The sequence below is a fragment of the Teleopsis dalmanni genome, chromosome 1 (assembly GCF_002237135.1).
Source record: "Teleopsis dalmanni isolate 2A chromosome 1, ASM223713v2, whole genome shotgun sequence".
NCBI lineage: Eukaryota > Metazoa > Arthropoda > Insecta > Diptera > Diopsidae > Teleopsis > Teleopsis dalmanni.
Window position 1 is genome coordinate 93,306,008 of NC_051846.1, and position 12,666 is coordinate 93,318,673.

Here is a 12,666-nt window from a genome sequence, read left to right on the forward strand (position 1 = left end):
GTTCAATACGGATTTTGGCAACCATTTTGTTTATTGGTGTAAATGTTCAAAGTTCTCGTTTAGAGCATCCTTGTCCCGTATATTGCACGCAGCTTTGTATTCACACATTAGTGTTGTGCGATTGACTTGTAAAAATGTGCACAATCACATGTGGGAGAATATTTTATGCTCGTACCCACGGTTGCCACTTGAAAATTTTTTTTTGTACCAAAATTGGTTTAAAAAGGTACCATTTCTGTAAAAAAAGGTCCAAAATTTTTTTGGACCTTTTTGTTTTTTCGTTCAGTGTTTTTCATAGTGTTATAAATGAACAAAATATAAAATAGTGCAAAGTTGCATTTATAAAAAAAATTAATTGGAAATATCCACTAAAAAGTTGGGTCGTCAAAAATGTACCATTTTTTGAATATGAGTACCAAACGCAAAAAAAAAGTACCAATTTTAGTACTAAAGTACCATAAGTGGCAACCGTGCTCGTACCGCACTGTACGACAAAAAATTCTCTTTGCACACCCCATTATTTAAAATAATTAGTATTTATAAATTAAACTGAAAATTATAAATATCTTGTGAACAATTTTCTATATTAAACTACTTTTGTTTGATTTAATTTTAAAAAGCTTCTTAATTTTTTAAATTAAAAGATTATTTTATCTGAAAATTTCTTTAACGTTAAATATTAAGATAAATATTTTTGTTTTTTATTGAAAACGTATTTCTATATTTTCTTCATTTTTTTGTGCTTTTTTAATTATATATATGAATTTCTGATTTCTTACGTTTCGCAGAACTGATCTATTTTGCTTATAACATTTCAAAACAACCACCCTTAACTTTTATTCCCATGCTTTAAATTAAAAACCTGGCAATAAATACCAGGAACCGTAACAGTTATCATAAAAAAAAAATAAAAAAAATTCAAAAAATAATATTTAAATTTGCTTTAAATTATTTTCCTCAAAAATAATTATTTCATGTGTCTTTTATTTCTTCGCGAAGAAATAACTCTTAAAGTTCTGTTTATTTTAAAACGCACAAATAACTGTTATTTTTGCGTTATAAATATACAAATCATGAATAACTCGCACTGGTCTGCCGAATATTTTCAAAACAAAGCATTTTTCATGTAAAGTAGTTGTTTTTGTAATTTCATACAAAATGTATTTAAGGGTTAGTGCTGGTAAAGAGTTACATTTTGTAGTAGAATTAAAGAATAAATATAAATGGCTGGCAACCCTATTGATGACTAACGAATATAAAGAATAACAAATAAAGAATCAAGCAGTGTGTAATAAGAAACTAAATGAAGCGGTTGTGTTTTATTACTACAATATCAGGTGTGGGGTAAAATTCACGTGGAGATAAATAAATTATTCTAGCGACAATACCGTGCGTACAAATAAGAATTAAGTTCGCGTTAAATTGCGCAAATCTACAATACATATATTAATCAGTTTAAAAAAAAAAAATAATAATAAAATAATGGCTGATGGCTCAAGAGCTGCAATAATCGAGACATTGCGAAATATGAATATTTCATTTCCAGACACGGCAACATTAAGTCAACTAAAAAAATTAGTTGCTGGTGTTATTGAGGAAGTGGACGAGCGGTCCGATTCAACAATATTAGCAAATGCAACTTCAGAAATAGTAATAGCAAATGCGACTTCAGATGACAAAAGTGACGCCACCAATACATACAATAATAATGCCGCTATTGTGACATATGCAAAACTCGATAAAAGTGATGCCAATGAAAATCAGTGCAGTGAAACCACAGCTAAAATTAAACATGCTGTAAACACCGGCAATGTAGACACTTCAGTTGACACAGATGAACTTAAGTTACGTGTTAAACTGCTGGAAAATCAAATAAGAATCATGGAGATGCAAAATCACATATCAATTAACTCTACCCAATATAAAGAAATTGAGCAAGTGTCAAAGAAATTCAGTGGCGATGATGACATGGACGTCATAACTTGGATTGTTGATTTTGAAAATGTATCCGCAGTGTACGGTTGGACGGAGAAAGTTTAATTGGCTTTCGCTCGTCGAATGCTTACTGGCACTGCTGAATTGCTGTTGGGTTTTACGGAAATCAATTCTTGGGAACAACTTAAAGAATTACTTCAAAAAGAATTTACAAAAACCTTAAGTTTTAGAGATGTCTTTAAAAAGTTGGAAACACGCGCCTGGGATAAAGGAAATGAATCGCTACTGCGGTATGTGATAACGATGCAGAACATTGCGAGCAAAGCACCTGTGTCGGAGGAAGAACTAATTGAATACATCATAAATGGCCTTAAAGACAGATCAACAAATGTAGTTATGCTTTATGGAGCTACATCAATAGTAGAGCTTAAAAAACTGCTACTAAAATATGAAAAAATTACGGAAGTTACTAATGCAAAAAACATGATAAGTCGACCGTTTCAGAAATCACAGGCTAAACGAGATTTTCCTGTGGTTAACAATAATGCTACTAATGAAAATCATTCAAACGTGCAAAACAAGCCTGTACGCTGTTTCAATTGTTCGGGATATGGCCACTATGCTGTTGACTGTAAAAAGGAAAAACGTGGAAGAGGGTCCTGTTTCACCTGCGGCAAATTCGATCACGTGCACAGTGACTGTCCGAAAAAATCTGTAAACTTTGCTGCTAATAATGATGACGATTATGAAAAAGTAGAATTTGAAGAAAAGGTAAGTGTTGCTTTTAATACCGATTGGGAACCTGAACTTAAATTTGACTGTTTTCTATGTCTGCTGGATACGGGTAGCCCTATTAATTTTGTAAAGCGGTCGGCAATATTATCTGCTAATCCTAAGATCCAATTACATGATAATAAAATGTCGCAGTATGTAACTCTGGGACGTAAAAATATAATGTATTACGGAACTGCAAATGCAAAAGTTCAATATAAAAATAAGATAATTACCTTAAATTTTTTAATTGTACCAGACAATTACTTATCATATTCAATTATATTTGGCAGAGATTTTTTACAAAAATTCAATATTTCTCTGTGTATTAAACACACAAATAAAAATGACTTTTCAGAAAGTCAATTAAAAAACAGGCATAATTTAAATATATTGGAAAAGACAAAGGCAGATGACATTGTAGGTAGAGCATTTAGAGAAATGTGTAATATCACAAAAAGTGATGGTGATTCCTTAGATATTAACCCAAACTTATCTCGCGATTGGATAACAAAATGGGAAACAATGATAAAAAATAATTACATACAAAATCCGTTAGCAAATTTTTTGGACACTGATTATGAGGCAAAAATAGAAATAAAAACAGACACGCCAATTTTCTGTTCACCACGACGGTTGTCTTTTGCCGAAAAGAATGAAGTAAATGATATAATTAAAGACTGGCTCGATAAGAAAATCATTAGACATAGCGACTCCCCGTATGCATCTCTTTAAAATCGGGAGAAACTAGAATGTGTATAGATTACAGAAACCTGAAGAAACATATTATTAGAGATAATCACCCACTGCCACTAATTGAAGATTGTTTAGAATACTTAGGGGGTAAGAACATATTTACATTAATGGATTTAAAATCGGGATTTTTCCATGTAAAAATGGCAAAAGAATCCATAAAATATACCTCGTATGTGGTACCTAATGGCCAATATGAATTTTTAAAAATGCCTTTCGGTCTAAAAAATGGCCCAGCTGTTTTTCAAAGATTTATTACAAAAATCCTAAGAGATTTTATTGAGAATTCAGAAATTATAGTTTATTTAGACGATAAGAAATTTTCCTGACCCAAAAAATCAACGACAACTTCAGTCATTTGTCGGTTTATGTTCATATTTCAGAAAATTTGTGCAATCCTTTTTAATAATAGCTCAACCACTATATGACCTGCTTAAGAAAAATTCCAAATTTGATTTTAATGAGGAATGTAGGCAATCGTTTAATAACTTAAAGAAAGAATTAATAACAAGTCCGGTACTATCAATTTACAACAGCAATAGAGAGACACAGTTACATTGCGATGCCAGCTCGCATGACTTTGGTGCCATTTTATTCCAAAAACAAGATGATAAACAGTTTCATCCAGTTGCATACTTCTCAAAACGAACTTCTGACGCAGAAAGCAGGTACCATAGCTTTGAATTAGAAACTTTAGGAGTGATTTACGCACTCCGTAGGTTCTGTGTATATCTAGAAGGAATAGAATTTAAGATTATAACCGACTGCAATTCATTAACACTAACATTAAATAAGAAATTAGTAAATAGTAGAATTGCTAGATGGGCCTTAGAGTTAGAAAACTATAATTATTCAATAGCTCACCGTGCTGGCAAGAAAATGCCACACGTAGATGCTCTTAGCAGAAGCGAAATGGTAAATGAAAATTTAGTTGCTGTTATTGACAGCGAAGACTTAGACTTTCAGTTGCAAGTAATGCAAAACAGAGATGAAGATATTATGGGTTTGAAGAACCGATTAGAAAACGAAGAGCTAGAAAAGTTCGTAATGGAGAATGGTGTGGTTTTTAGGAAAGAAAAAAAAAATTTACTTCTATATGTACCTGAAGAATTGGAAAAAGAAATAATTAGATCTATACATGAACAATTAGGGCATCAAGGCGTGGAAAAATGCTATCATAAAATAAGAAGAAATTATTGGTTTCCAGATATGAAAAGGAAAATTGACAATGTTAAGAAAAATTGCATAAAATGTATCATGTATTCTGCTCCAGAAAAAACGAATAGAAACTTATATAACATACCTAAACACCCCAAACCATTTCATACCATACATCTAGATCATTTAGGACCACTACCATCACTTCAGTCAAAACGCAAGCATATTTTGGTAATTGTTGATGCCTTTACGAAGTATGTTAAATTATATCCAGTACTAACAACCAGTACAAAAGAGGTTACAGCCGCATTAAATAAATATTTTGAATACTATAGTAGACCAAATAGATGCATAACAGATAGAGGAACTTGTTTTACCTCTAAAGAATTTGAAAATTATTTAAATAACAAAAATATTACCCATGTAAAAGTAGCTGTGCATTCGCCACAAGCGAATGGACAAGTTGAAAGAATTAACAGAAGCCTCGTAGGAATGTTAGCAAAATCAAGCGATCCTTTAGAACATGCTGATTGGGTAAAACAACTTCTATAAATTGAATTCGCAATAAATAATTCAGTTAATAGATCAATAGGACTAACTCCAAGCCAAGCTTTATTTGGCATAAACCAAAGGGGTGAAACTGTCGATAAGCTGACAGAATATCTAGACGAATGCATTTCAGGCCTGGAGGGGAGGGATTTGGAACTTATCCGTAACTCTGCACAAAAGTGTATATCTAGAGTGCAGGAATATAACTTAAATCGAAGTAAACAAGTACAAAAAAGTGCTATTGAATTTAAGGAAGGCGATTTCGTAGTAATAAAAAACGTAGATACAACAGCAGGAACAAATAAAAAACTTCTGCCAAAATTTAAAGGACCATATGTTGTTCATAAGAAACTTCAAAATGAACGCTACGTAGTAAGAGATATAGAAAACGCCCAAATAACACAAATCCCTTATGAGGGTATAATAGAAGCTTGTAATATAAAGTTATGGAAAGCTAAAGGTAATGCAATTGGTAATGCGGGCAACACTGTCCAATAAAATTAATACACATAAGTAAACTTGTAAATATACTATAAGTAATTTTAATTTAGATGTAATTAACTTGTTAGAAATATTCAAATTATGTTAATGTGATCGAGGTCGATCATATCTAGTCAGGTTGGCCGAGCTGTAGTAGAATTAAAGAATAAATATAAATGGCTGGCAACCCTATTGATGACTAACGAATATAAAGAATAACAAATAAAGAATCAAGCAGTGTGTAATAAGAAACTAAATGAAGCGGTTGTGTTTTATTACTACAATTTGGTTCTTATTTTTGTGTTGGTTTGTGTACAAAAACAAAAACTAAATTAAATCTTCACAAAAACTAAACTAAATTGGGATTCTTTAATACATTTTGTATGGAATCACAAAAACAGCTATCTTGTATAAAAAATACATGCGTAATATTAAGGATAAAAGGAGTAAGAATGATAACTATTTACTTAAACATAAGTTTAGACAACTTTTTGTTGCTGCTTTTTTTCATAAAAATTTTTGAACTATCTGTTATTTTCGGTCCCTGATAAATATCCATCTAATAATAAATTCAAAATTAAAATACGAATAGAAAATCAATTCATCAATAAAATATTTCGCCTCAAGACCAATCATAATGTAAACCAGTTTTCCGTACAATTTTTATGCGATATACATAATAATATTGTATGCTTTTAAATCATCATTTCACGCACTTTTATTTCCGAGTATGCACACAAAATGTGCTGCCAGTAGAAAACGGATCGATCCGTCATCGAAGACGTCATCAAGACATGGATACATACATGAAGACCGATCGATCCAAATGTATGACGGTCTTCGAAGACACTTTCATACAAATTAGCCAAATGTCTTCAATGAATTTTTGCGTACATGTCTCGAAGACCGTCTCGAAGACCATGTCTTGCATAACGGACGCATTCGACAGAAAATTGTGCGCTATTAGTGCAGTGCTCATATAATTTTTTCACCCTTTTTTTTATTTCTACTCTTTTATTGCGCTCTTTAAATTTTAAATAAATTTCAATTTTCTCTTTAAATAAGTAGAAAGAAATTATTGTATTTTGTACTTTTATTTATTTTATATAATAATTTTTTACATTACATTCAAAATTAAAAGTTTTAAAAGTAAATTATAAATTTTGTTATAAATTGTTATAAATTTTATTAAGGTATTAAAAATAAATTAAATTAAACAATGAAACTTAAAAACTAGTAAACATAATGAAAATTAATTTAAATTATTAACTGAATATAACTTAGCATATCTAAAATTAACTAAAACTAATATAAAATAATTTATAGCATTTCGCTATCATCAATTGTTGAAGTTTTATGTTTTCAAAAGCGTTGAAGAGGATTTTGGTACAATTAAACCTTCTGATCTTAAGAGTTCTAAAATATCATTACCACAACGCCTGTTAATCCTGTGTTTTTTAAATATAACAGCTAATTTTTCACAAGTGTTTTTAGTTTTTTTATTTTCAACATCCTTTGTTTTGTTTCTTAAACAACTTTCACTGGAATTATTGTCTTCAATATTAATATCAATATATTTTCCAGGAACTAAGTCAATATTTCATTTGTTTTGATTTAATTTCTTTTTTTTAATATTTCATAGTTTAATGATTTTGTTTCTTTATTCATTTTGATTTTTTTAATATTTATTTCACAAATGTTTATTCACTACACTTCAAAATTATTGCGTCACTTTATTTATAAAACATAGCGTCATCTGAGGCAAAATTCAAATACGTCGCTATGAACACTAAAAATGAGAGAGAAAGCAAAGAAAGAGTATTTACATTCATGTTTTGAGCAATTGTTTTGCAAATTTGCTTGAACATGTGGACGCAATATCAAAGACCGTCTTGAAGACAATGTCTTCGAAGACCACTTTTTCTACTGGGATTATGTGCGGTACAAACTGGCTGCAGCACACACAAAGAGCAAAAACACTGAATGCATGTGTGAGTTTTATTTCTCCACCACATTCTTGTAAAAGATATAATTTATTTGTGCACTTAAGTGGTGCATTTTTCTTTGTAAATAAAATTTTCGCACACCACATTTGTGGTGTGAAATTTGCACAACAACAAAATAATTTTAATATTATTTTCAATCAAATTAGTTTTAAAATGATTATATAAAAAATCAAAAAATTGTAATTATGGTTTTTATATTTCTTGCCTATATATACATATATCAGCCTATACTAGCAAATGAAAATTGATTATAAATCTTACTGACCATAAATGTCAAGCAATCTACAAAATAGATGTTGAAATGGAATGTGTTTTCAATGGCATGTATTTATTAAAATATAATTGTGCAACAAATTTGTTTACATATAAGAGTTAAAAATATATAGCATGTAAAAAGTAAATAATTGTTTTTTAGCATAACTATTTGTTTGAAAAATATTGAAACGTCCGCAAAGATAAAACTAACTTTGTGTTATTAGTTGTAGTTAAATGTATTTTTTTGATTGTTGATTTTCCACATGATATTCAGTTGACATTTACTTATAAATTAAATTTTTAAATTAAATTTTTATTTTAATATTTTTTTTTGCTTTTAGTTTATGTATATTTAAATTTGCAATTAATTTTTAAGAGTATTGTAATTATAATTGTTAATAATATTTTTGTAAAAATCTGTAAAAAATTATAACGAATAAATAAGGATGGGTATGTCTTTTGGGGAACCGGCGCCTAAACTCTGTAACGCACCTTTATGCATACCTCTTGGGTGGTGTGGAAAATGCATACCAAATCTTGAACTTTGGTCCAATAAATTAAAAAGCTAAATAAACTAAATGTAGAAATGGGAATATACAAGGGATGTAAAAAATTTGTTGTGGTTTTTTTTAAATTTCCACACAATAATGATGAAAGAATGTGATGTGCGTGAGTGGCTCGCTCACATTTGCGGGAAGAATTGGATAGACGTCCAAAGAAGCCCATTATAATGACAAAGGGAAAACTGAAGGTGGCACAGCTGAAGAGTTGTAAAATATTGGGCCAAATCAAGTAGTAGTTATTATTAAATAGAAGAGCTTGGCCACTAAATATTAATTGTTATCGAAAATATTTTTTTTAAATTTGTTTTTTAATTTTTGCATTAGCTGTGCCAATAATTTTGTTCAGCCAAATTTATTTTTTTTTTGGTTTTTTAATTTTAAAAAATTAAATATAAGAGCAAATAAAATGAAATGAAATGAATTTAAAAGCAAATTAAGCATTTAATCTAAAAAAATTTTTTGTTGATTAAAAATCGCTTCATTAACAGGATGAAAATAGTGCTAAAGTTCAATTTGCTTGCTGTGCCAATAATTTTGTTCGTCACTATATATGCATACATGTAATCAAAGAAGATTTTATATAAAATGAAAACATAAAAAAGCTCAACATAACCTACCAACAAACACACTTTCAGAAAATGCACAAATACCGAATGTACTTTTGCAGGTACCATAAGCTGCAAATAATCATTCGTTCGCAAGCATTCGCTTTGGTGTGGATGCACCTTAAGGAGTAACATAAGCGAATTTCAGCTGCTAGGTGTGCGGAGTAGTTGGCCGCACATTTATACGTTGCAAGTGCGTTCGATTTTGTTTGAATACTGCATAAAAATGTATAATTTTGAGTACAGACTCTTTTGTTTGAAAAGAGTTGCTTTGGTGTTGTGAGAAGTATGAGAAAAGTTGTGGTTATTCTGTATTGATATAGTATTAAACTTATATGTATATAAATTAATCATTTTTGGTGGCATACTCCTTTGACGTAAAGCAGCCCATATAAAACGTCTATTCAGACTATAGGCTTTATAGAGTCTATAAATGCTGCATAAACAGAACACCTAAATTCGTTATATTGTTCGAACACGATACGGAGAGTGTTGACCAGGTCGACATAAAATTGATTTCGCCTAAAATCATGTTGATTCTCACGTTGGAGTTCTTCAGTGACTGGTGAGATACGAGTTAGTAAAATCAAAGTGAGTGTTTTGCTGGACACGGGGAGCAGCGTGATACCTCGGTTGTTGTGACAATTGGAGCCATCATCCTTCTTCGGAATCTTCACGAGCACACATTCATTCCAAGAAAATGAAATTTTATACAAATTAAGTTTATTTATTTAAATGTATACATTTATATATTTTAATTGTTTTTTGGCTCACTAATAAAGTTTATTCATTTAAATTTATATAAATTAAGCTTATGCATTTATATATTTTAATTTTTTCTTTGTTCATTGCACAGAATAGATGCTTATGCCGAAGATCCACGTGAAGAAGTGAACGCATGAATTTCTGTTCTGTGCAATTTACGCAAATTTTAGCAAAACTGTTAAAATTGAAAGCAAAACTGAAATTGTTAAAACGGTAATTCGTTTTGGTAATATTCGCATTTAGAACTTCTTGAGTAGTGTAGATTACCACCCTTACAGTTTTCCGGACATTGGGTGCATTTTGGTTGAGCCGAGCACGATTTTGCTCTATGACCATCTTCTCCGCATCTCATACATGTGCTAGATTTATCATTATCGCTTTTGCAATGTCTAGCAGCATGTCTAAATTGAAGACATTTAAAGCACCTCGTGGGTGTGATATGCTTTCTGATTCTACTGCGTACCCAGCCCACTCTGATTGAGGCAGCTATGATCAGTACACTGGCATCCTTAGAAGGGAGATCGATAATCACTGTTCGTGTATTGTCCCTTGCGTAACACCAAAACTTGACGTTGATGTCGCTTACGTTTATTGCTGGAAATTGGTCAGCATCCCTGCATTCTATTAGGGTGCGTTGTGTTAAGGATTTTACACTAGTATAATCCTGAAGTGTGTTCTTCATTTCAGTGCATAAGTCCTTAGCTAAAGTTCCAGCTTCTTTGGTAAGCTGAATCAATATATCCCCGTTCGTTGTTTTTTGAATTCTGTTCACATTTTTTCCGAATTCTTGAAGCTCTGGTTTTGATTTAATGAGCTTTAACATTTCAGCGTAAGACTTGTCTGCCGTCTTGCTAATAAGAATAGCTTTGGGTCTCACTCTTTGCGCTTTAACGAGGTCCAGTTTTGTCACAGTTTTCCTCTTTTTATTTTCCACTAGTTGCCATTTGTTGCAAGGCGTTCCATGTTCCTTGCTTCCAATTTCCCTAATCTGAACTTTGGGTGGTGGACCGTTCGGTTTCTCATTTGCAGAACGCTTTAGTGCTCTCTGAGTTTGCACGCTAATGGAAGTCACTCTTTTAGCTGCTACCGGTACTAGTAACCCCCTTTGTTGTTCCGACTTATACATCTTAACTACCTGTGCTGTGTGAAATAACTTGTGCATAAACACCGAATGCGTGTGCGAGTTTTATTTCACTTCTCCATATTCGTGTGAAATGTGTATTTTGTTTGAGCACACAAGATGTGCACTTTTTTTTGTGAATAAAATTTTCGCACACCACATTTGTGGTGTAAAATTTTATTTAGATGCACACAACATTTGTGCGTGGTGCTTTGCATTTTTGTGCACAGCGCAGTGTTTTCCTGAACCCTGAAAAGAACTTGAGAGAATGTGTACAAAACTTATTAACAAGGATCAGTCCAGTTTTGTTACCTATGCTGCTAAGTTGAATTCAGGATTTAATAAAAATGTGCCAATCACTCTTAAGCCAAAGAATAAACAGCAAAGTGAAGAAACAAAAAAGGAATTAAAGCTAAAAATAAATCCATCAAATCTAAATGTTAAAATTCATGGTTTTATGAGTACTCAAGATGGAGGAGTACAAATTAAATGCGGTACTACTGAAGTGAAATTTTAGCTAGTGAAATGAAAAAAAACCTTAGTGACTGTTTATGTTTATATTTATTTTAATATTATTTAATAATTTTTTGTTGTGATTACCACACAAATATTTGGTTAGATGTGTTTACATTTTATTTAGGCCAACCTGCGACCAGTTATTGACCAACGAAAAGTGCATTTCTGCAATATCAGCTTTTCTTGTTGGTCATTGCACTGAAGAAAGTGTGTCATATTTTGGCTTATAATTATGTTAGCACAGCGTAGGCAAATTTATTGTTTTGTGAATTATGCATTAATATTTATTGTTAATTAATGCATAATTCAATATTTTTTATATGAAATAGTTTTGTATAAATAGAATAAATAATTTTAATAAAGTCCAGAAATACAGAAAAATAAATACCAATCAATTCTTGATCTTATTTCTCACATCGATTAGTTTGGGTTACAAGTGCTCAAGCTACTTCACACGCAAAATAGGCTACGAAGCTAATACAGATTAAGGATCTGGGTTAGCATCAAGTAGCGTACAGTGACAATTATGATATTTCAACATCGGATATGCGTAATCCTAAAATATTGATATCTGGAATGTCTGAAAAATTAGATAATGATAAAATTATAAATGCAATTAAATATCAGAATGAGATTCGTTCAGTTAAAGTGCGAAAGGTGTATGAATCATACAAAAACAAAAACATTTTTAATGCTATTGTTGAATTAGACAGTACTGCATTTACTAAAATAATGAAACAGCGTAGAATTAATGTGGGTTGGGATAGATGCATTGCTTATGAGGGTTTTAACGTAATGAGGTGCTTTAAGTATTGGGGCTTCAATCATAAAGCAAATATATGTGAAGAAACCGGAGGGACTTGTGGAAAATGCAGCGAAATTGGGCACTCTCATAAAAAGTGTGTTAGCAACATTATAAAATGTATGAACTGCGTGAAGATGCTAAAAACTCGTAATCTCAAGAATATCTCTACGGATTATGATTGTAGGAATATGAACTGTAAAACGTTACAACGAAGACTTAAATTTGAGGCAGATAAAGTTAATTATCAATCATGAATGATCATAAAACCTATATGATATATATTTTTCTATAAAAGGTTATGTTTTATATCGCCACTATAGAAAAAAAAGAAAAAGAGGTGGTGTTGCAATTTATTGCAAATCTTATTTAAGTAGTCAGTTAATAT

At 31.1% G+C, this 12,666-nt stretch overlaps 1 protein-coding gene across 1 annotated transcript; it reads right to left on the reverse strand.

The window, feature by feature from the left end:
* Positions 1-10,045: 10,045 nt before the first annotated feature.
* LOC119688419 lies at positions 10,046-10,966 on the reverse strand. The gene has a single exon (XM_038103103.1). It carries the CDS (start codon positions 10,964-10,966, stop codon positions 10,046-10,048), a length of 921 nt encoding a protein of 306 aa, XP_037959031.1.
* Between the last annotated feature and the right edge of the window lie 1,700 nt (positions 10,967-12,666).

What these genes read in the sequence shown, in the direction of transcription:
- LOC119688419 (XM_038103103.1), bottom strand. Translation starts at nt 10,966, where the DNA reads ATGTATAAGTCGGAACAACAAAGGGGGTTACTAGTACCGGTAGCAGCT.